Below are 25,222 nucleotides of genomic sequence, written 5' to 3'. Positions count from 1 at the left end.
AATTGCGCTGGTTTAAATTTTGAAACATTTCCAAAGTAGGTCCTGTTCTAGATGGTTTAATATTACTATTTTGGCTCAAGTTGTGAACGTTAAATTTAGTAAACGAATACTGGACTTAAGAAATAGTTTTTAAGTAGTGAAAGTAATCTTCACATACAATGGAGAATGGTAAAGTAAAGTAAAGATGTCTTGTTTTACCAGGCGAAGTTAGGGCTAAGAACTTCTGTCTAACACTTAACCTGGGGACCAACGGTTTTAAAGGTGACTCCGAACCACCACCAAGAACGAATGGTCTACAAGAAGTTAGGCAAAACAGTTATCGAAAGCATAGCTCAAGATGTACACAATTTCAAAGGGGTTGTTTAGCAGAGATGAATACAGCAAACAGCACCTAAAAAGGTTAGTCCGGAACAAAATGGCAGATTGAAGTTTTGGTTGAATAAGTGATGTTTACTTGTCAAATATTTTTAGAGTAAAAACTATTTACAGAATTTTATAGGACAACTGAAGGAATCACTTCACGTTCTTGCAGTTCGTTTAAATTATGAGGCTTTGTTTTGTAAACGATGTCCATAAGTTATATGGTGCCAAATCTGGTGAAGGTGGTAGCCTCTACAATCCCCTTAATTAACACCCTGTATATCCACTATCCACAAATATAGAACTCTGTATGGTGTACAACTACCTTAAGTAATACTAGCTCATTACTCTACTGGCAGATGTGAGTTAATAACGTATTTTGCAAATTATAATGATGTATACAGTGAAATTTCTGAAAAACATAGGCTACACATGACCGGCGACGTGAAGGATCAAAAGGAAAACAGGAATATAAAAAATTACTGGTAATCACTTAAACAATCACAAAAAAAGGCAATCTACAGTATTAGTTATACCTGCGTAGTTTTACGGATCTCATTTATTCACCATCACGTTCATCCGTTCCATCTGAACAATGAAGTACTTTCCTCTCGTGTCGATGCAAAAATCCAACTACATAATCAAATCGACAGAAGAGTGTCTTAATAAAGCAAACTTTCTGAAACCAGTAAAACTGCGCATAATATTTAGTAGAAACTACTTCATACCCCCAACCCGCCCCACTCCTAACCTATTGTGTACAACTATTAGTGACGGCTTACTCTATCTAAACAACGATCGTAATACAAACAGTTGGAGGCGATGTTCCAATTTAAAACGGCCTATAATCAGTGTAATATTTATGGCTCACTAGGCTGAATCAGATATGACATTAATCAGATAGCGCGAGAGGAGCCATCACGGCAGACAAGTATACACGATGTGGAAGATTGCGGTATGTCGGCCGGACGGTTATTGTTGTTGGCTCTTGTGTGTGTAGGGGCTAGTGTCACGACCACCGTGTCAGACTGGCTTGTCGTGTGTGTTTCTGGTATCACCTGTGGAGGTAAATCCACAGCCACACGCTCCATACATCTCAAGTAAGTAAACTTGGTGTGTGAGAGCTGTGTATGTTTGGTTGGCGGTTTCCAAAGTGCATTTCCGCAAGTCATTACAATATGTACCGATTTACACTTAGACTGCACTGTGGTTAAGACGAGCATCTTAAATTTTGAATTTCTATCCTAAACAGTTGTAATTCTCCTATTGGCTAACACTCCAGTCATTCAATGTACATAAAAACATTGTAATGAGGAAACCAAAAAGTACCTAACGAAAACTACAGATTCTAAATGTTTCGTTACTACGCTGACAGCTTTCTAGAAAATACCGGATGTCATCAAAGCAAGAGCAGAAAGGTTTTGAAGTACCTGCTCTTTTGGACGGGTTTCACTTTGAGATGAAATTATTGCCATCAGTTTTAGTTCAAAAGCTCTTAGATTTGTAAGCTTTCACAGTTTTATTCTAAATTTTAAATTTTTAGCACGGAATTATTACTGTGTTGCACTTATAATACCTCTCCGAAGTTCATATTGTAAAGACTGTAAACAAAACCACCCTAGAATTATATTTTGTTGTTATCATCAAGCTTACAAAAGAATGAAACACGAAGCTTGAATGTTATCAAGGTCTAGTAATGTTTTTCAAAAGTAATCAATGACACTCATTAATCTGTTCGCGCTGCCCGTCGACAGGTTCCCCGGGTCTGTGTTGCTGCGACAGGACGACTACTACCTTGCCGATGACGACCCTCGACACGAGCAACTGCCCGAGCTTGGCTGGCGGAACCGGGAGTTGATGACCTCCATAGACATGTCTCGCATGAGGAACGACATCCAGCTTGTTCTTAACAGGTAAATGGTAAAGGTGGGTTTGTGATCTGAGCTTAACGGCGATACAATAGTTTAATATTTCATACGGTGTGGTACTACAGTTGTTCCTGGAATCGAACAGTACATTTCCTCTTTTGAGTGCAACGCACGATGGTCCTGGATTGGGAGAACCTACATCCTTTGCACTCTTAAACATCGAGCATTTAATTCCCAATTTCAATGATGAACCAAATTTAAAAAGCCAACAGTGTGAATTGTACTATATAGGTTTATTTTAAATAGAGACATGTTTTAACGCGGCGAAGAAATGAAATATTAACGAATTGTAAGAGGAATTGAGGTAGTAAAAAGGTTTAGGTAAATTTTGTACCATTCCCTACTGATTCATGATAACTCTTAAAGAAAGGTCTCAGTGGATTTGAAACCTTGCACATAGGTTCCAATAGGTCCAAAAAGCATTCTATTGATTTTGGAGTCAAAAGGTACAAGGGCAGTGCGTTCAACCAGATGTTCGTTCGTGCGATAACTTCTCTCGTTATCGAAAGCCCTTCAATACTTCGTTGAATCGGTATAATTTACTTACAAAATGCGTTCAACGGTTTATGCAGTACTCAGGAATAACGTAAGTGATCAAAATACTTGACGCCATGGAGCATACAGTGTAGTAAATAGCCATATTACAATATTTCTACGTACGATTAGTTTTGGCTCCCGCTATCGCATTCCTACATTAAAGTATCTCAGTTTTCATTTTGTTGGTAAAAACATAGGAAAATCACTCAACCCTGCAGCATTCCCTATTTGTATTGTTTAGTATATCTGGTTTGTTCCCAGGAAGAACGCAACAATGCCGCTCCTCCTGCTGGACGGTTTCCAGCTCTACTACGACCACCATGTCACCAGCCTCTGTCACATCAAGCTGTTCTTCCTGTTGAGCAAGGACGCGTGCAAGGGTAGGCGCCGCAGGAGAAACCGCAGGATCCCCGACATCGACCGGTACTTCGAGGGTTACGTTTGGCCGGCCTACCTCCGCTACAGGGAGGCGGCGCTGGGAGGGAACCCAGACGTCGTGCTGGTGGACGGCGGAGCCGACAACACGACCATCGTCGAGGATATCTGCGCCAGGATCAGGCAGAGGATACAGACCAGACGACTTTCTTGAGGCTACGAAAGCTATCGTTACTAATAGTTTGTGAAGGGATATAAGCTAACTACCACTGCCAGAAGACATTCTTTCCATTACTTTCTCATCCACCAACTGTGTACTTTAAACCATGTACTCATTTTAAGTACAAGATTGATCATACTGCTACAAATACAAAATCCGATAAACCAACGTTTAGGTGTTCAAAACTTTACAACTTTAAAAACCCTTAGTTTTGCCAGGGTGAAAATCTCATTTGAAACTTACACCCAATACAATCTAGTGCAATATCTGCATTCGATTAACACTTCTCAGAAATCCAAATATATTGTTGAATTTGGACAAAATAAAAACAAACTAAAATCGGATACGGGGTTATGAAAACGTTGATTATTTGGAATTCTGTCAAGAGTCTTTCATAAAGACATAATATTTATTGTAAATTACATAGTTGCTGTAATTTCCTTTTCGATTGGGTTTTATTTGGACACAAATAAAATAGAAGATGAATAAAATTGAAACAGTAGTGTTTTTGATTGCTCCTAAAGGCTTAATACTGATATTTGAAAGTAGAGTCTGCAAAACACCTTATACAGAACAGCGAAACTAAACAAATTAACCAGCCATCAAACCAGCGACTAGGAATATTAGTAACCAGCACGCCATTCACGTTCAAGCCCCGAGGTCGCTGATTGTATTGTATTCTCCCCCCCCCCTGCAGCAACCAACCCTCACAAATTGCACTCGCTCTAACAGGGTTTGCTTTTTAATGCCCTTTGTTAACCAGCTCAGGTCTATTTTATTTTCCATTGTCATAACATAAACTCTCTTTGTAACGCGCCGCTCTGCGTGTAACGTTTGTCCGACAATTTGATCACCGCCCGCGTCACGTCGCTTGTGCTTTTTCACAACTCACGTTTTATTTTTGCAATTAGCTCGTTTTAATAAATACCGGCCGTTCGGACTTTAATTTGTCGACTCGCCGGTCTCAGTTTTTAATGACGAGTTCGCTTTGTCGACTGACACAATTCGAAATGACGTATTTCCCCGCCAAATTGAGATTTTAGGTAATTAGTTGCGTAATTGATTATTGTTTAAATGTGCGTCAACGGTTGTTTTTTTATAATTATCCAGGTTTTGCATTATAATCTCATTAAATATTTTCCCGCCATCGGTTAACTATTTACTACTTTCTTTGTTTACATTACTAATGATATTGTTGTGATAGTGGCGGCTATTGGAAAATCAAAGAACGTGGGGTCGAGTGCGCTTTTAGCCTACACCGTACATTAAAGTTCAAGTGCTTCGAGTACGACTTCTTTACATTGTGTTTGTAGTTGATTTGACAATCGAGTACTTTATTGTGGCGTAAAACATCGTTTTAGTATGATTAGTTTTCCACAATCTTGTGTTTTATACGCAAGGTAATGATGCACCCGAGGAAAGAATACAATTCAAAGTGTTCCGTAATGATTTAGTTATTTCTTTTTATTTCACTTTACGGCGAAAAATTGTCACCACTTTTCTAATCATTCACAAATTTTATTGCTACTAACTAAAACTAAAGTCGTTTTTGTAAAAATAATAATTAGGACATACGTCAATGTACGAGATATCATTTTTCGAAACCCCTTTATTTTAGTTTAAAACTAACTTTACGCTTTTGCCGATTCGAGATTTCTATCAGACCGCACAATCTAAATGTTCAATCGGCAACTGGAAGCGGGCTCGGAGTTTAGGAATTCATGCCAGGTCGCCCGCGCCCGCATACTGCGCGGCATACGCCTGGGGAATGCTCCCCAATACTTGTTAATATTCCATCCCAGTCGCTTACGAATTCCGCATTTATTTGATATGCGGAGCGCGGCGTATCGCCGGATTCTTGACGCACCCCGGCCCTTATAAGGTATTCAATAGCCCTCCCCTTCGGCTGCACCTGCCTCCCCACGGCTCAGTCCTGTCTGGCGAGGGAGGGAGCGAACTCCCCGCGGCCCTACCTTGGGCATTACCGTAACAAACGTATTGTCTGGCTTGTTTTTATTGACCTGGTTTGTTTAGCGACCAGTCAGAGGTGGGGGGGAACAGAAAAACCACGAAATGCTTTGATTCTACATGTATTAATCCCAGAATAGTTTATGTAGATTTCAAACACGAAAATAGACATTGAGATACATAAATATTAAGCCAAGTAGAATTACAATAACAATTATATACCAATCACTTCTTCAAGAATGACGTTCACTTTAGGTCACGGATCCGATTGTAAGGGTCCAATTACAATAATTTGCAAGTGGGGTTTAACTGTTTTATCTTACAGTAATCATCAATTAAAATGCTACTGTTGTTCAATAAACCCATAAAAACTGACAAAATCCACTGATAGGATTCCACATGCAGGTATGGATTTTCACCCTCGGGCTCGATGGGTGATATACAACTTGTGATTTTCTTCTCGTCCGTTTGTCGTTGAATCTTGAATTCAAATTCGGAAGAATTGTAGGAAAAATAAACCTTTGCTCAATAAACAAGATCGATAATTACCTGTGAAATCATGCATAAACATGTATTTATCATATATTACTAATCATGTTTTCATATATTACAATACTCACATGTCTTTCTTCCGCGGAATTGATTCCTGCCAAGGCATCCAGAAAACAGCAACGGAAACAGAAGAGAGAAACACACAAAATTAAAAATTGAACAAACAAACTTGAATAGAAGAATACACAAAATGTAATTTAGTAAGAAACATTTCAACTTAGAATACCATTTTTTATACTTTAATGGCTTTTTGATAATTAAAAATTGTATAAATCGAAATGGTTCGATAATTCCATCCAAATGGATTTTTATTGACAACATGTCCTCTTAGTATTGCATAAATTTGCAAAATAAAGACTCCCAAAGTCTAGTATTAAAATTTAAATACTTAGTCTATGGAAAAATCCAACCAGTCAACCATAGTAATTCCACGTCACAAACTTGCAGGTAAAAGAGGAAGAAAGTAGTTGGGTGGTCAAAGATGCCTTAAGTATTGGATTCCAAAAATCTCCGGGTGAAAAGATAGGCCTTAGTGGGCTAATCTAGTAAAGCCGGGCAAAGCCGAATCCACGGCCACGGTCCGATGGGGTAAAGCCGAGGAGAGCCGCTCTGTGCTGGTTAAGCCTATTACGCCTTTGATCTCTCCACCACCTGTTCAGTTCTAGCAGCTGTTGATTGCTGAGCTAACCTCCGCACGCCACACGGCCTGCCCTCGCAAATCACGGTGTGTTTATTTTATACTCGGTAAAACAACACTGGGAGAATTGATTTTAAAATATGCACGGAATTGTGATGAGAGGATATTAGTATTCAGTATTCCCAATTTGTCATTCACTCTACGTCCTCACGTGGAATAACTAACCGAACTATTCCAGACACCTCCCTCAGCTCTGTTCCATGGTTTCATCTTGTTCCGGCTAAAAAACTGTAATGGTGCCTCCAAAACATATAATGGAGATACAATCGTAAAAAGTAGAACTACGATCAGGCCGTGCTCGTTTATAAAGCAATAACACTAGATAAGGCGCAACGAGATTAACGATTACATCGTTTTAAAAGCGCTTAAACGATGAAGACCGATTAGGCGTGGCGCTTTTCATAGCAGTAGTCTTCATAACTTCGTAAACGTTCTGATCGAGTGAACAACGACACAATGTTTAAAATGTTTAACAGTTGTTTAAAATGCCGACGTTTAGAGAGGGTGAGTAGCAAAACAGAGCGGAGCGTTTTAATCTAGTACCGTTTAGAATGTCCTATAGACTTTCGAGCCGATGATCACTGGCGCGGTGCGTTTAAACAGTTACTATAGCTTGCAATGGGCTGCTTGAACCTTCGAGCGCTTGAACACAAACACAGCGCGGGGCGTGAACTAGCTGTACTAAAACTATTTTGAGATTTACCCTATAAGGAACTCAAACACCCTTACACCTGTATTGGGGAACGTCTCCGGACAGAACATTTGTTTTATTATAACCCTACCTGTAATATTACTGCTAAATATGAGACAGGGAGCTTTAGACTCTGCTGGGTGTCAAGCAAGATTAAAACAGTGATTCATCGAAGTGAAATTTGAAAACCAGAATGGCAACATCATCGGCGGCAATTTAAATGCGATGCTCATAAATATTGCATGACAGCATAAACACTCCTTTTCAAATACCGCCGACAAATTAGTTTGAGTAGAGATTTCAATACATAATGTATAAAGTATTATGTATGTATAAAATCTAATTGCAATATTACGACCTCAAAACCATAACATGTGCTTTTGGTTTACGCGTATCGTTGCATTTTTCCAAGAGTTTGTATTTTTTTAACTTTTTGTAATGAAACTTGATTATGTTCCAATTTCACATTACAATACACGTTAACATTATTATAGTATTATGTGGAGCTATGGTGGAGTTGGACAATATTTTATCATTGTTATACAGCTACGATAAGCAAATGATCTCGCCACCTAATCACCTAACAATATATTATCTTCTTTATAAAGTTGCGCTTTTCAAATAATCTCACCTCGTATCACCTAAGAATATTTTATCTTATTTATAAAGCTGCGCTTATCAAATAATCTCACCTCCTATCACATAATCATATCTCTCACATAAGAATATTTTATCTTCTTTATAAAGCTACGCTTATCAGATAATCTCACCTCCTATCACCTAAGAATATTTTATCTTCTTTATAAAGCTGCTGCGCTTATCAAATAATTTCACCTCCTATCACATAATCATATCTCTCACATAAGAATATTTTATCTTCTTTATAAAGCTGAACTTGTCAAATAATCTCACCTCCTATCACATAATCATATCTCTCACATAAGAATATTTTATCTTCTTTATAAAGCAACTTGTCAAATAATCTCACCTCCTATCACCTAAGAATATTTTATCTTCTTTATAAAGCTACGCTTATCAGATAATCTCACCTCCTATCACCTAAGAATATTTTATCTTCTTTATAAAGCTGCGCTTATCAAATAATCTCACCTATTATCACCTAAGAATATTTTATCTTCTTATAAAGCTACGCTTATCAGATGATCTCACCACGTATTACTTTATCTCGCAAACGCAATCTTGTTATATACAACCATAACGTTCGTGAACTAATCCAGAATATCCCTGGTAATGATGTTTGTCGAAGCAGCCCTGTGTACGCGACAGAACCAGAACCAATTCTGAGTATCAGCTAATATAAACGTTTGTCGACGCTGTTCCAGTGTTACCACTACCGCGCGGCTGTCGGTGTTTGCAGATCAGTATTGCCGACACCAGACCAGTCACCGGTGCTAACACGGCGGACTTTGATTGGACAGAGGGTAAGCGTGTTAGCCGCCCGCCTTTGATCTTCCCCGCTCACCGATGTTGTTGATTCCTGATCAAACGTCGTCTGATCACTGATCAACATGCCGGGTAATTGGCACCCCTGCACGGACAAATCTCCTTGTGTGGGGCGGATGAGTGTTCAATTGGTACCTTTGTTTAGTATACAAACTCCCGACTGCAGATTTCAGCACAGGACATTTCTTTTACAGACGGGGGAGTTATTTATACGAGTAACCTGTTTAAATATAGATACTTTCGCTTATATTATCCTTTTCTTAATATGTGGAAAATTCATAAGAATATTTACAATCAAGTGCCGCTGTAAAATCATACTGGCCGACAACAACCGCACTGTCGATAAAATGACAGTGTAGGTTCTGGTATTTGTTTAATAGTTTACTACGAATACATAAGATTAGCAATGAGAACCATTCCTTCCATATCGCAGACTAGATGTAATAAAACAAAAATTAATAAATATTATAGGAAAATATCCGAGATAAAAAATATTAACATATTCTTAATATTAAAGGACATGTCAATACGGTGGAAAAATTTATTCCTCTCTCTTTCCACTTTGGAGTATTTGAAAAGGACAATTGTATTTATTTTTCACAGTCAGTTACGGCGTAGCTTTCAGCTACAACCGCGAACGTCGTACGGTTTAAATAACAACCACCCGATGCTTTAATAAAACCAAAACCGCGGAGACGGGTTAACGAGCCGGTCTGCCACCGTAAATAAACGGTTCGCAAAGCGTTCACAACCGAGAACCGAACCGTTGACAACCTCGGAGGACGCGGCGCGCGACGGCGGGGAAACAAAACAAGGGAACACGGAACGGACAGTCGGACCGGGAATTAATTAGGGTCGGGCGCCATTACTCGTGTAATCGCGTGTGAGGTGCGGTAATTAATAGTGGAGATAGGATCGGATCAGCTGTAGGGGAGAAGAAGAACACAACAGGGACCGGTTCTACAAGAGTGGCTTCATGCAGAACACCGGGAGCCTGCCGACCACTTCAATTTGTTCAATAAATCTGTCACCGGACCGGCCGAGCCACCTCTCGCTCGCTTTGCTCGCTGATTGCATATAAATTCCCTCCTCGGAGCGACACGGACTGAACTAATCAGATTGCGGAGATAACTCCGGGACCGGTTTAAGTGATTCTGCAAGGTCTAGCGTTTAATCTCCGCGGGACTGCATCGTAAAGTCGGATACGTATTTACTCGCGGAGTCATCGTGTCGCGACGCGGTAGTCTAGGAGCTCACAAGTCTTGTTTACAAAGCAGAGAGATGCGATCATCGCGGTGGCTGCATCATTATTGATGATTTCCGAGGTTTAAGGTCAATCCGGACTTGTTTCATCCGATGATTTTCATCTATATACTTCTGTACAGATCTGGAGTAACCAGATGTGAAATGAGACTGTGTCGAGGTAAATTATTCAACTACTCCTTAAGTTCCGCTTTTTACCACCGAGAAAAGACGTAGTAACTTATTGAACTAGGAGTATTTGTGACCTAAAATGTGAAAACCACTATGCAAACGAGCCCCAAAGGGGCCTCCAAGATAATAATTACAGGGAATTCATTTAGTCCTATTTCAAATTCATAAATGCTATCTCACAAAGCATATCGTGATTTTATAAGGGAATTTCTGTCAGAGAAAGTAAGAAAAATTCATTTGTAGCGAATTGTATTGGTGACAAAAAGGCACTAAGGATTTTCTTATCGCTTGGTTATAACAAAATAATAAAAATGTCTTTTTTATTAATTATAATTTTTATTTTTTATCAACTTTGGGCAAAATATTTTTAACTAACTAGTTTCTAATGGGGGTTCCTTATAAAATATTAATGCGTAGAATATGTTTACGCAACCCTGATTGCAAACATTTTCCAATATTCGTAAAATGTTTTTGAATCTTGACTTAAGTTCAATTCTATTATTCAAAACGCGTTACAACACGAAAAGAAAAGAGCAACCCCAGCTCAGAGAACGGTGTTAGAGTCGTGTCAGCGAACGCAGAAATTAATCTGCTTCCCCCGGGACTGTGGAGGGGAGGGCGGTCTTATCCGAGACAATCCCTTCGAGCCTCGGGGGTGATTTCGTATTCGGGAGCGGCAGTCTTGTCATGGTTAGCTGTCCTCACGGGTACCGGGACTTATGATCACCTCTGCTGGTCAATTACTGGTCGGGAGTGAGTGAACGACAAGTCGGGTACCGGGGTGGCGGAGGGGAGGGGAGTTGTGTAATTACTGCCGGACATTGACACTGTATCCACCCTCCGCGTCCGTGTCGGCTGGCTGTCAACAATTAATTTTTATTTGTTTTTAATAATGAGTTTTCTAACACTCGATCGCTCACTGTCTCGCCTCCCGTAGGGTTCAAATTCAATTAGCGGGAGAGCAGTTTCAATCATTTAATTTTAATTTAACCCCGAGAGTCGTGGCCTTTCTAATGATGATAAACAAATACGCTGAGATATTTTCTGAAACTTTGAAGCGTACCAGTATTGGTAATTGTAGTATGTGGCAACTATGTTTACATTTAAAATAAATGTAACGTTCAATATAAATAAGAGCGTTATGAGAAAATATTTACATTACTGCAATCACTAAAAGTGAAAGCCGCATTGATAATGATAGAGCTGATGATTTGGTTATAAGGTGCTACTATATATTCTTATGTTTTCAGGATAGCCAATAGGCTATAGTTGGAGTCATGTACAAACTGGAAGCCTAGCGACGCTCAGTCCTTGTAGAGGCTGTGAATGTGGTTCAGCAAATTGTAATGTATTGAGAGCGGCCAGTATACTATAGCATTATAGTCGGTGCCACAAACAAAGGGCAATGACGCAAGACACCCAGCTGCCCGATGTTTGTAGAGAGATGTATTAGACTGTGAAGAGTATTACTGAATATGATAATGTTTTGAGAACTGCCAGTAAACTACACTAATATAGTCGGTGCCACGTACAAACCTTAACGACCTTCCAAGCTGCCCGATGTTTGTAGAGAGAGCTGTTTTAGGCTGTGAGTAGTTTTTTTGTACATCGTAACTTTTTCAGAACGGACAGTAGACTACAGTAATATAGTCGGTGTCACGTATAAAGCCCTAACGACGTTCCAAGCTGCCCGATGTTTGTAGAGAGGGCTGTTTTAGGATGTGAGTAGTTTTTATTGTACATCGTAACTTTTTCAGAACGGACAGTAGACTACAGTAATATAGTCGGTGTCACGTACAAAGCCTAACGACGTTCCAAGCTGCCGATGTTTGTAGAGAGGGCTGTTTTAGGATGTGAGTAGTTTTTATTGTACATCGTAACGTTTTCAGAACGGACAGTAGACTACAGTAATATAGTCGGTGTCACGTACAAAGCCTAACGACGCTCCCAGCTACCCAATGTTTGTAGAGAAGGCAGGTTTGTATTAGGCTGTGAGCAGTTTCATTGTACATCGTAATGTTTTCAGAACGACCAGTAGACTACAGTAATATAGTTGGTGCCACGTACAAAGCCTAACGACGTACCCAGCTGCCCGATGTTTGTAGAAATGGTTGTATTAGGCTGCGAGCAGTTTTATTGTACATCGTAATGTTTTCCGAACGGCCAGTAGACTACAGTAATATAGTCGGTGCCACGTACAAAGCCTAACGACGCTCCCAGCTGCCCGATGTTTGTAGAGAGGGCTGTATTAGGCTGTGAAGGGTGCTCGCGCCGAGGGCTCTCTAACACTCGGCTGGAGCTCCACTTATCAAGTATTATCAACGGCGAGTGGCTCCTGCTTCGCTAGTTTTTTGCTTTCCGCTCCCCTCTGCACATTATTGCTACACCATATGACAGTGCCGTCCTTTATTGCTGACCATGTTCCATTTTTCGCTGCTGCGCCGCTTCCTCAATTGTTTTCCGATGGAGACATGAATCCACCCCAATATACGAGCTTGAGCTTGAGCTTCCTTCAGATTTCTTTGTCGATTTGTACCAACCCAAATCTCTTAAAGTGTAAATTTTGTATTAATTCTTTGTGCACACGAGAATGAATTGTATTATTTCAAAATTTTAAAAATATTAATAATCTGCAGTATATAGAAATTATGTAGTAGGTATATAAATAAAATATTGATTGACCAGCGAATCCTTTATTTCACTGTTTTAATGCACGTTCAATTAATAAAATGCATAAATTAGAATAATTAATAATTACAAAATTATAGTTTATTTACTTCCATAAAATATTCTGTTGAATTCGGATAAAATCTTTTTCTCAACTTTATAGGACCATCAAACAAGTAAAGTGTAAATCCTTCCGCGACATGAATCTGAAATAAGGCGGAATATTCATCCGGTGATCCGACTGTCAGAACGATCAAAATGTCAATAAATACCGAACTGTCAAATCAAACAAGAACGCAGGGAAGGGGAAGGTGTTTCAGTATTAAACAAGGCAATATGGGCTAGGGGTGGGGGCGGAGAGCTAAGTAGATCACTGCTCGATACAATAATTTGATCAAATTAGGTTGGCAGCTGTGATTGCAGTCAATCCCATGTATAACTGCTGTCATCCCCTCCCCACCCACCCCCGCCCTTGAGCTGCGGTTGCTATGGAAGCAACCCCTCCCTTCTTCCCTCGGGTGTCTTTTCTTTTCATTTCCTTTCCGTATTGCTCTCGTAGATGCTTCCAACTTCTTTTTACTCCGGGGTTATTGGGTGGGAGCTTTATTCACCCTCCCTGCCCCCTCCCCAGAGCCTCCGGGCTTGCATGCTCCAGTAATCACCGACAAATCCATCCTCTAGGTCCGACTGTCTTGTAAGTTTTATAATAAAACGATTTGTCTCCCCAATTGGCATCGTTTAGGGCTGATGTCGACAGGCCTCTCTTCTACCCCTCCACCCCCGCCCCATCGCCGAGACAGATATGTCAAATGCTCCATAGTGTAACACATATCCTCCTCTCCCCTAGTCTTGACAAGACGTCGAGCCTCTCCTGCTGCCTACTTAGCGAGTTGTCTTGTCTCACTTAGTTGGATGCCAGTAGTATCATGTCTCACTGAGTTGGATGCCAGTAGTATCGTGTCTCACTGAGTTGGATGCCAGTAGTATCGTGTCTCACTGAGTTGGATGCCAGTAATATCGTGTCTCACTGAGTTGGATGCCAGTAGTATCGTGTCTCACTGAGTTGGATGCCAGTAGTATTGAGTCTCACTGAGTTGGATGCCAGTAGTATTGAGTCTCACTGAGTTGGATGCCAGTAGTATCGTGTCTCACTGAGTTGGATGCCAGTAGTATCGTGTCTCACTGAGTTGGATGCCAGTAGTCTTGTGTCTCACTGAGTCGGATGGCAGTAGTATTGAGGCTCACCGAGTTGGATGCCAGTAGTATCGTGTCTCACTGAGTTAGCTCACAGATGTATCGATCTCTGATGTGTTCCATCGATCTCTGGAAGTTCAGGAAAATAATCTTCCGTGCCTTTCTGTGATTCAGTTTTTCCTATGTGTTCCACCAAGAAGAAGAAGATCCATCGTTTTATAGACTATATAAAATGGATTTGAGTTGTTCAGAGTGAAGTAATATGGAGGTTACAAATAAATCAACGTTTTTGCCAAGCCAACGATCGCTTCTCCTGTTGTACGCCGAGTATTAGGGCAGAATAAATCCTAAACGAAAACGACAAATGGCTTCTATTCACTTATTTATGACGGTAATCACCACGGCACGAAAAGGAAACTTCCCCGTGCCTGGAAGGAGATGAGGGTGATTTGTCTGGCTCCCGGGGCTTAGCGATAAGATTGTTGTGAAAATATGCTGGGATTTGCGGCTACGGCAAGCGAGCTGTGGCGAGGGGAGGGGGGAAAGCCGCATCTCTGGGGAAGACGTGGTTTGCGCGGAAACCCTCACACTCGGTCCCTATCTCACAGACGCGTCGACTTTATGTCCCGTTAAATCCTTATTCCGCGTCTCAACTTGGGACTAAATTCACTCCTTTATCTACCTACTTAAATACTACTACTACCGCTTCAAATGGTGAACACAACGTCGTGGTAGCCCCATCTAAATTCCTACTTAAGTCCTGTGCCTACTCAAATTATGAGATTTCATTTAAAAAATCCACTTGGATTTGTTACTGAAATAGATTTACTGAAAAGAGTTGATAAAGAAATATCACTATGATATAATTATAGCCGATAGCAATGTACAAATAAATACCTGAGATGACCCACTATAAAATAAATTACAACCAAAAAACTACATCCATTACCCAGAGACCAGTCAATGTGTCAAACAAACGACCGGAAATTGGCTGGCCGGAAATGACAACAATCCAACAAGCGGTCGTAAGCAGCGCTTAATTACGGGCAGTTGAGGAAAACCGCATACGGGCATGTGTTTATAGACAGGGGAAAGTAATGAGCATTACAATCGCTGCTGGAAGCTGCCGTTTTATTGCCCCTAAAACGAGCGCGGTCGAAGTGGGCTTTAAAAACGCGATAAAACCCTAATTGTGCTCGGAATGAGTATGGGGCCAATTAATCAAATATAAATAATTGTTTCCTGTAGGAAACAAAATAAAAGATGAGTCGGAAGTTACAGTTGCTCTAAGGTTAAAAACATTCGCCTTACGTACACAAAAGAAGAGGTAAGGAAATAACTGGGGTAACGAAAGTACATATTTACTCCTCTTTCGTGAAAACAATCATACAAGACTGTGATGTTCCAAGATTAGTTGGCAGTACAGAGGCGCCACAACTCGTACACAACCTAACACAAAGGGAATAAGCTACATGGTATACTAACAAACTGGTGATCAGAAGGCCTCTATGCACCATCTATTCCATATGAGGTTCACTTCACCACCTGTCGCCTGTGACTCTGTTACACTTTACATAGATTGTTACCAGCCTCTGCCCAATTTTGACGCTGTAATTTAACTAGGTATAAATTAATTTTGACAATTTGAATCACTCTTCCACTGAATTCGCGATGATTCTGTAATTCTCATTAATTTTGCATCAACATTAATAAGGTAGCGTAGCAAGCGCCAATTATTAACTATAAATATATTCCTTTTGGCTAAGCCAGCACGCCTACTGGTAATGGCGTGTAAATAATACTGGCCTTTACTGAGTCTGCAGAAGCTTTTTTGGCTAAGTCGGTAATGCAGTTTCTTTTCAGTGACTCGCTTGCTTTGCGTGCTTTAGTCTGTCGGCAAAACTACTGCTTCTGGCTGTTACGGTAATGCAGTTTCCTTTTTAGAGGCTCACTGTTTTGTTCGTGCAAGGCTATTGTTTTTGTGCAAGCTAGCAAAAGCTATTTATTCTGGCCGTATCGTCTAATCGAACCTGACCTTTCTTGCATTAAAACTAAACTGAAAGGAAATGACACGACGTAGTTTTTTTTTTATATTTATAATTCAGTTTAAGTTCGACAAATTACACTCCTATTGAAAAGAAATAAAAGTTTTTTTTTTCTTCCTGCTCTTGGTTGAAACATTAAACTCCTATAAAGAAGTCAGTGCTGGAGTTGGAGCAGCGAGAAAATGAACAAAGACATTCACTCGGTGAATCATTAACTGTTGAAAATCCTCCGAGACAATTAAAAGCGGCCCACTTGAAGGGATGATAACAATTAGTGGAGACTATAAAGTGGGGGTTGGATTCTTGAGGGGACGAAAACAGACCGATACCTTATGTCTGCGGGACTATTAGAGCGAGAGGGTTGTTTCACCCCCTCCGCGCCCCATCACCACTACCACCCATCACAGACCTCCCCCCCATTCACGACCACCCGTCCACCCTAGTTCCGGCCACTTTGCGGTGCTCCGTCGCTCTCTCTATATCTACCATTAGCCCTGTTAACTATCCCCGGCTTTGCTGTTCTGGCCTCCCGCCTCCATTTTAGTTAATTGCGTCACCTCCCCCCTTCCCTCACGCCTGCTCTGCTCTAATGAACACAGACCTACCCGAATATCGCACCGCCGAATTGGGTAGTCGACTTGTCTCGTCCTTGATTGATTTTTCGGCGTTCAACACAAATATTATTGATCGCGAAATTTCATGGTCATCCCTCCTAACAAATAAAAAGAACGTATACAACCAAACTACGCAGCGGAAACATCAATTACAATTTTATTAATGAAAATATATTGAAATGAAATGAAAAACGTTTGTTAGAGGCGAAGTTAGGGCTACAAAGTCCTCTCTACCACTTAACCTCATAAAAAAATAAACTAACATAAACACCTTTATAACAACATTTTTTGTATTTTTTTAAAATTATATATTAAATTAACCTTAGCTTAAAAAACAAGCATTAATAATTAATATAATTACTGTTGGTTTAGTTTAACGGCGAATAGTTTTGGAAATAAGTACTATCTGAAAAGCTGTACTATTACTGTACTGTATTTTATTGGAATTTCAAAACATAAAAACAAATTTACTAAACATCATCTATTTGGAGATACATATATCCTGACAAGGCTATCTGAATTTTTACGAAGATTTCGGAACTAGAAGACTTACTCCTGCATAAATCAAAAGACTGTCAATAGGACCTTTCACTTACCGCTATTCGACTTGACTTCCTCCCTCGTGTGTAGGTCAGGCTTGGCCAGCATGGAGAGGGGGTGAGCGCCAGGGGCGGCGAGGGCTCCGCTCAGCCCCAACAGGGAGGCGGCGGTGCTTGGGGGCCGGGGAGGCCGGGGTGCGGCATCATGGGCAGAGGCGGCGCGTGACCCGCGTGGGGCAACTGCTGGGCATGCATCTGTTGCTGAAACACGGAGCGGTTAGGCGACCTTTGTAACAGGCCAAGTGGACTTAAGTCATGTGGCAACAACAGTTAGGTTAGGCTCGGTCAGGTTAGATATTAGATTAGGTTATGTTAGGTTAGGTTAGATTAGATTAGATTAGATTAGATTAGGTTGGGTTAGGTTAGGTTACACTGTACTAACAAATGTACTAGCATATGTAGAAAATAATTGTACTGCAAGTTTGGTTATATATTTTGTTATAGTGAAAGTTAGGCTAGGCGAATAGACGTGGTACACTGACGTACGAAATTTATGTTACTAGACGTAGTGAAGGTTTGGGTTTGTTTAGATACGAGGTAGTTGCGTTATATTGAAAGGATTAAGATTAGCGGCAATTTGCAATAGAATAGGATCGGTTACATTACAACAATGGAACTGAAACAGTAAATATAACCTTTGTAGCATAGAGTTTCTTAGCGTTGGGGAAAATATCAGCCGCAAGAGCTTTCTAGTAAGCCATTCAAAAGTAGTAAACAAGTATGAGAGGTAAGCTATGGATTAAAATAGGTACAGTCACGTTATGTGAAAATACATAGACTATATGATGTCGGTAGGTTGTTTTAAAAATATAAAAAGTGTGACGATTTTGTGCAAAGGTTAACTCAAAGCTTACTTTAAGCCGGTACAAGTTATAACTTATGTGAAACTTACTTTAAGAATAATGCTACGGGTTGGGTAATAAATTAGGTTCAGAATTTTTTATCAAGTTAGACCTTTTTAGGCGATAATTTAATTTTTGAAAAGTACAGTTCAGAAGATTAGGTTAGTCCATTTGATCACTTGGGTTCAGATTGTTACTCAATAGTATATTCAGGTATTACAGATTAAACATTTGCCTATACCTGATTAAAAATAATAAGTAGCGTAAGTTATATTTGGTAGTATAATTTAATTTTCGGATAAATCAGATTATACTTAATTGGAGAGTTACATTACATAGCGGCAACTCAATTTGTAGCACTTACGTTAGGCCATACCATTAATTTACTGTCAAAACTCTCAAACTCATTCATATATTAACATTTTAATTAATAATATGTAAAAGAATTGTTATTAAGTAATACTATAATTAAATTTACTTATTATTATTTTTCGTTAAAAAATAAATAAAAAAATGTATCATCAATTTTTATTCAAACTAATTCACGCATATTATGAATGAATTATTCCAAAAGGATGGCACGGCACGAGTGGGGAGATTCATCCTTTATCGTATTAGACGACGCGTTGTGCCTTTATGTGCGGCACATTTATACGTCGTGAAGGCGGTAATATAGGGTCCTCCGCCCCTAGGGCCGCTAGGCACTGAAGCACGCGTGTTAAACGTGTCATGTCTCACGCCTGTGCAATAAACCGTCACAGACAACATTGTATGGTTCTCCAGGCACAGTAAAACACGCTTGGTCGGCGTCGTGGCCCACTTTTATAACCTATAAAAACGTAAACGTGTTATGTGACGCGCAACCGCGTGCTTTGTGTGACTAACGCTCCTTTAATTTCGCCGTGAAATCGGTCTTTTTCACACGAGTTAAATAAAAAATGTTATCAAGACATTTTCTAAGTTTAGAGGTCAGGTAAGGATAAGACATTTTTTATCAGTTAAAACTTTTTTTAGTGATCCAAAAAAACCTAAACAGTTTATACGCATATAAAAAGTAATTTTAAATACTTTTAAAATAGTTTTAATGTTAGAGCTTGATATTTTTGTACATATTATAATTAATTGTTCAATTAAATGTTATCACTTGTCAAATCACAAACGAGGTTTTACTGTTATTTTATATAAAACACGTAGCTAGATTTTGTATCTTGGTTGTATTAAAAAAGGTTTTGAAAACTACACCGTATTTCGTTCATTGTTTTGAACGTTTTGGAGTTACTGCAATTGTGGACACAGTTAGTAGATGAATTAAAATCTATGTTCCCTAACTGGAAAAATTACATATTTTTTATGTTTAACTTCTGGACATTTTGGTATTAGCCCTGATGACTGTTGTAACTAAATAGTTTTAATTTATTAGTCTTTGAAAATGTTATAAACAACACATCATAAAGCAATTTAGGATTACACTCTTATAGCAAAATGTATCATAATAAAATAGTAGAGTAAAATAAAGAAATGTGTCGCAATAAGAACGAAACAAACAGCTATTTTGTATTTTAATTTCCACGGGAAGTGTCCTTATAATTACGCTGTCCCGGGGACTTATCATTGAAGAGATGCTATCATCCGAATAAAACAGATTTTCCTTGCAAAGAGAGATTCTCTTTGGGATCATGTAGTCAGGAATAAATAACGAGGAAAGGGGAGGAAGAGACACGTCTTGGAGAGCGAGAAAGGGCGCATTGAAGCGCTCACAATGCGATATAAATATTAGAAAGACAACACAGCGACAGCGCCGCGCTCCGCGACCTTTGAAAGGAAAAGGAACAAAGGCGTATAGAGAGATCTGCCGCCAAATCTGAGGGCTTACCCTCCATGGCGGGAACGTTGTGTGACGTCATATTCGATCAGGTGTGACTTCGTGGGCTTTGATCCCAGGATTGGCTCTGATCTTATTTCACGCGCTCCGATTTCAGTTCTGTCCCGCTCGTCTTTGACTGGGGGGAAATAAATGCTAAGTTGGTCTTTTATAATAACTCCTTTTATTTTTATTACACTGCAAACATTACACGATATAATTTGAAATAATTTATTCGTTCAGTTTGGAAATTATATCTGGATGAGGATAATCGACTTTCACAGTAAAAATATATTTCCCAGATGGTACTAACTAACGTTTCGACTATTTTGTATGTATGTAGTGAACCTTCTGATAATGCAACAACGTTTGGTGTTTGGATGGTTTTGCAAATGGCTATTATAATATGAATGAATGATATTTAGTACATTTCTCCAAATACTATACGGTATATTCTCATTATACAGAGAAGCTGTACAGTACAATACTCTCTAGCGACGCGGCGTATACTAGCGAACTCAAGCGGTAAAGCGACTAAGTTATTTGTAGATGCTAGCGCTATTTTGTTTCAGCATACCGAAGTAGTGAATCGGTAATACACTCTGATATGTAACGCACTACATATAACACAAGCTCATTTAATGTTTAGATTTTTTAATGGACGCAATACTTCTGGTAAAAAATGTAAGAAAAGTGTAATAATTGAACAAATTAATTTTACATATTGTTTTTGTGGCAAACAACTCACTATTCTAAGGATCTATTCTCTGTATTTCCTGTCTTCACATTTGTATTAATGAGCAATAATTTACCAATCTCAAATATTAAAAAAATACTTTTTTGTTATTCCTAGTCAGAATTATTAGTAATTTTATAGACATAACGCGGTGAAAATCCCTAAAAAACGCAACTTTTTGGAAAAAAACAGGTTTCTACGACTGCATGAAACCGTTTAATTAGACGTGTTATTGGCACCTCTCGAGACGGATAAGGCAATACGCGAATAATCGGGAGTTTCAAGGGTCGGCAGTGCAGTCACTAATTGCCCCCGCTGCATCGGAGAGGAAACGAGATATTGAAAATGCAAATAGGTTTTAATTTGCTCACAGATTTCATTTGAAACCCGCCCGAGGTGAATTGCCCAGGACCAATTAGCAATCAGACCGACCGGCCTCGGCAAGGTATCGGTGGAGAATAAACGCCAGGTGATTTTATTCCAATCGGTGCTGAGCCACTCTCCGCGAACCAATACATAAACACAAATGGAAAGACGAAGTTCGGGAGGGTTTCCGTGCGAGGTTTTGAATAATTGGACTCCCCGTTGGTCTTCGTTTCCACCTCGTTTTTTCGCTTCATTTAACCCCCGCCCTTCCTTCTCACTACCATCCCCGGGCAGGATTTCACAATTCAATTCCTAACATCGCCTCCGCTCTCGGTGTGAAAGGCTTTCCAATCATCCCCCCTCCACGACCAACCACCACCATCCACCCCGCTTTCATTGTCTGCGAACTCAATGGCCTGGAAGCTGTGTTTGGAAGAATGAATGCCGGGTGCTTTTAGGGGAATAACTTATCATATATTAAGCTTGCGCGAATTTATGTGCATCTTTAAAAACAAGGGATTCGACGGAATTTACCGACCCGGAGTGAATCTTGAACGAGGACTACTCTCTGCTGAGATGAAAGAGAGAATATGAATATTCATAAAAGGGATTTGGGTTTTATAGACACTGTTTGAAAATGGCTACGGTCTGGTTGTTTCAAAAGTTCGATTATCGATTTAAACAACATTTACAGTTTATAAATATAGATAATGCAAATGTCTTGTTACATCAATTACATATAGAAGATATTGTCCGGTACTTCCCAATAATTATATTATTATACCTTTTAATTAGTACACTACACTATGATAACGACTATTCTTAAAAATTACTTATAAATAACCATATTAATGGTAAAGAAAATAAGCTTTATGAACAGTTAATTATACTATTGAGTCAAACATTATTACGATTATGTTTATACATACAAATATTTGCAACAACACTGGGCCTCATATAAAATAGCGAAAATCCAGTACAAAAATTAAGAAACATATACTAATATGAAAGAAATATACGTTTAAAAATTAAAAACCACAAAAATGCATTGGTATTGAAAGAAAAATAATACAAAAAACAACAATCTAAATGCACAACCATAATAGAAACGGTCAGATCTGAACATACTTTACCTCGTCATCATTATCTCTTTTTATAAATTCCGTTAAAATCTATCGATGTTCGTTGTACACCAAAAGCAAAAAACAGTGTGATAATTTGGAATTTGAAAAACATTGAAAATATCGTTTCGGCCAAAGATGGTCACTTACCAATAGACGAGGTAGATCTGGCCGCTGTTGCTAGAACATAACAGAGAAAACTGTTAAAAAACTAATAAAACCAAAAATTAAATTAAAAATTGATAAAGGCCCACTTTCAAGAACATGAACATAGAAATGTCTTACAACTAGGGCATTACCTACCTTGCTATGTTTTCCTCAGGAGAAATTCTTAACATAGAGTTATCTTAAATAACTATTTACAAAATACCATAACCTCCAACTATAGGAAGAAGTAATCTTTATAAACTGTGTTCATTTTTCATTCCAGTCAGGTGAGGAGGACAGATTAAAAACTTAATTAACGGAATACAAAGGAAACAAAACCAAAATTTGACTCAGAGTAGTTATTAATTACATTGTGTCTATGCAGCGAAGGCGGTTATGAATCAGTCAATTCCATGGTATACAATGGACTACCCAATATTCTAGCCGCCTTTCCTCCTTGGGCGGAACAAAGGCGCTACAATAACACGAGGCAAAAACAAACTTTTGTCATGCAATGTTCGTGCAAGAAGAATTTGATACTGATCCAAAACCTTCAAGGGTCAATGGCAAGTGGAGATATATCAAAGGAACGTTCTTTCAAAATAGTTTAAATTGGTGTGCACTAGTTCCTCTATACCTTTATTGTCGATACATAAGTATTTGAAATTCCAACCAAGGATTTACGCCTTTATGGAGTTTATTAACTGGAAATTAGTAGCTTCTCTTATCTGGCCCATGTAAGGACCAAATAACCTGTTATAACAGTGTGTCAAAAGACCCGAGAGACTTAACTGCCGAAAAAGTCTTTGCCGAATTGACTGCACTGTAACTCTGATATAAGCGCCTTCTATTGGGTTCCCTCAACTGCTGTGCTGTGCTGTGCGCAATTGCATACCAACTATGTCCATTGTCCTTTGATTTTGTAGTGAAAACTTTACTGCCTTTTGACCTATTAACTTCAAAATCAACTAAGTTCTTCCTTGAATCGATGAGAACCTAAGAACCAAATGTCGAGGATCTTTCTATCAGACAGACAATAACGGTTTTGAGAATGACCTTTGGAGAAACAAAACTTACAGACAGAGCCCAGTAGTGCTATAGCAACGACGCTCTCTAAATAGTTGCCGAGATTTGCAAAGATTGGCTCAGCACATAACTGTACCACCACAAGGAACGCCTCGACATTTACTACTTCAATTCTGAAACAATGTGTCAATGATGAGAGGATGCCGTGATGTTTACGGCGGTTTTATTGGCGAGCACTGAAGCGGCGGACTAATCACCCAGCTACATTGTCGGTCTGGCGTTATCTCGACGCGCTTCAAGTGCCCGTGCCGAGTGCGCTTCAAGTGACGCTTGGCAACTCCTAATTAGGAATGCAACATAACGCAATTGCACGGAGCGATGCGTTCGTAACGATGAAACCGGGCTTCTAATGGCGGTGAAGTCACGTGTGAGCGCTCCACACAGTCACCATTGTTCAAACCCACATCACGCGATTTAGTTTAGGGCCATTAACGGATACAAAGTAATAAATCTGCCTTTTAATAGATACCGAGCTTTATACTTAGATACAATCAATCTTAAGACTAAATTGTCTATAAAATTGACAACAGTAAACGCATCTAAGGCGAAGTAATAGACAAATGCCGATCTTTCCGTTTCGTAAACTATTAAAAATTTAGGGCTGATTTAGTTAATACGAAGTACATTTCGTTTTAATTTACCACCATGGACTCTACTGGATGAAGTCAGGATATAATCCACACTAATATGCCTCCCACCCCTCCTGAAGTCACCCCTTCGCAACCAAAGGTCTCGGTTGATCCCCACCCCTCCGTCGCGACGCCTGGTTCAATCAACGGGAGTTTTAAGCCAATTAGTAAATTACGGCCTATTAAAGGAGGGCACGGAGTCTCATAACGTGCAGGAGGAGACTTAAGCGGATTACGCGAGGCTGATGACAACGCTGGGTGACACCCCTGCGCGCTTCTGACGGCCTCCACGCCACGTGGAGCAATCAGTCATCTGTTTCTATCATACTCCTAACCATCGAATCGTTTAATTTTGAATCGTTTTGTGATGGATAGTTTCAATGTATAATGGAATGTAAATATAACGTCATAACGCCCAAGAATCCTTCTACTGCCATAAATCAGGAACTGTGGAAGATTTTATTGTCCAAAAAATTTTGAGATGACTTAAACATAAAAAAATAGTTACTGACGATGGAAGATCTGAAAGGATAATACGATTTCGGACATTTCCATGGTTATGTATTACAAAATGTATAACACGACGTTTAGAGTCTGTATTTAAATCCATCTTCTTTCTCAGGTGAAAATATAATTTCTCCTAATTGGACTAGAAGCAGTTTTCAAGAATGTTTGACCCCTTTTCTTTCTCTTCTTTTTCCACTCTCTTCCACGAACTACTTATATCTCTCACCTGACGAAGAGCGTAGATTTAAATCCTTGAAACGTTGTGTCATACATTTTCAACCATATAACGATGGCAAATATCAGAAATCCTATTATCCTTTCAAAAAAAGATAGTTTTGTTTGAGTATCCATCATAAGTCATAACATCAAGCTACTTTCAAGATCCTTAATAAGGACCCACAGGACCTTCTTATCGTGTCATTGTCTGTCTGTCCGATAACTGTTGAAGGTAGGTTCTAGAGACTTAAACGCAGGAAGAAGGTTCAGTTAGGCCCATGGAAGAACCCTATTGATGTTGAGCTCAAAAGATAAATCAACCTTGCTTCTGTCTGTCAGTATATGAGATACCGAACTCTTGGTAAA

The 25,222-nt window shown here is 39.4% G+C and overlaps 2 protein-coding genes across 2 annotated transcripts in view; one reads left to right on the top strand and one right to left on the bottom strand.

Annotated features, from left to right (window-relative positions):
• The window catches only part of LOC124365928 (transducin-like enhancer protein 4), a 193,365-nt gene that overhangs the window by 52,437 nt on the left and 115,706 nt on the right, over positions 1-25,222 (bottom strand). The window contains 4 exon segments of the mRNA XM_046822063.1: positions 6,009-6,034; positions 17,343-17,468; positions 17,471-17,546; positions 22,422-22,451. Coding sequence (XP_046678019.1) covers positions 6,009-6,034; positions 17,343-17,468; positions 17,471-17,546; positions 22,422-22,451 — 258 coding nt within the window.
• LOC124365930 (nicotinamide riboside kinase 2-like) lies at positions 1,248-3,600 on the top strand. The gene is made up of 3 exons (XM_046822064.1): positions 1,248-1,460; positions 2,115-2,273; positions 3,087-3,600. The coding sequence occupies exons 1-3, from the start codon at positions 1,318-1,320 to the stop codon at positions 3,412-3,414; spliced, it is 630 nt and encodes a 209-aa protein (XP_046678020.1). The 5' UTR covers positions 1,248-1,317; the 3' UTR covers positions 3,415-3,600.

Source organism: Homalodisca vitripennis, chromosome 7 (genome assembly GCF_021130785.1).
Source record: "Homalodisca vitripennis isolate AUS2020 chromosome 7, UT_GWSS_2.1, whole genome shotgun sequence".
In the NCBI taxonomy this organism is placed as follows: Eukaryota; Metazoa; Arthropoda; class Insecta; order Hemiptera; family Cicadellidae; genus Homalodisca; species Homalodisca vitripennis.
This window is presented reverse-complemented; position numbering and strand designations above follow the sequence as displayed.

What these genes read in the sequence shown, in the direction of transcription:
- LOC124365930 (XM_046822064.1), top strand. Translation starts at nt 1,318, where the DNA reads ATGTCGGCCGGACGGTTATTGTTGTTGGCTCTTGTGTGTGTAGGGGCT. An exon ending in ACACGCTCCATACATCTCAA is followed by an intron (nt 1,461 to 2,114) that starts GTAAGTAAACTT and finishes GCCCGTCGACAG; the next exon opens with GTTCCCCGGGTCTGTGTTGC. An exon ending in ATCCAGCTTGTTCTTAACAG is followed by an intron (nt 2,274 to 3,086) that starts GTAAATGGTAAA and finishes GTTTGTTCCCAG; the next exon opens with GAAGAACGCAACAATGCCGC.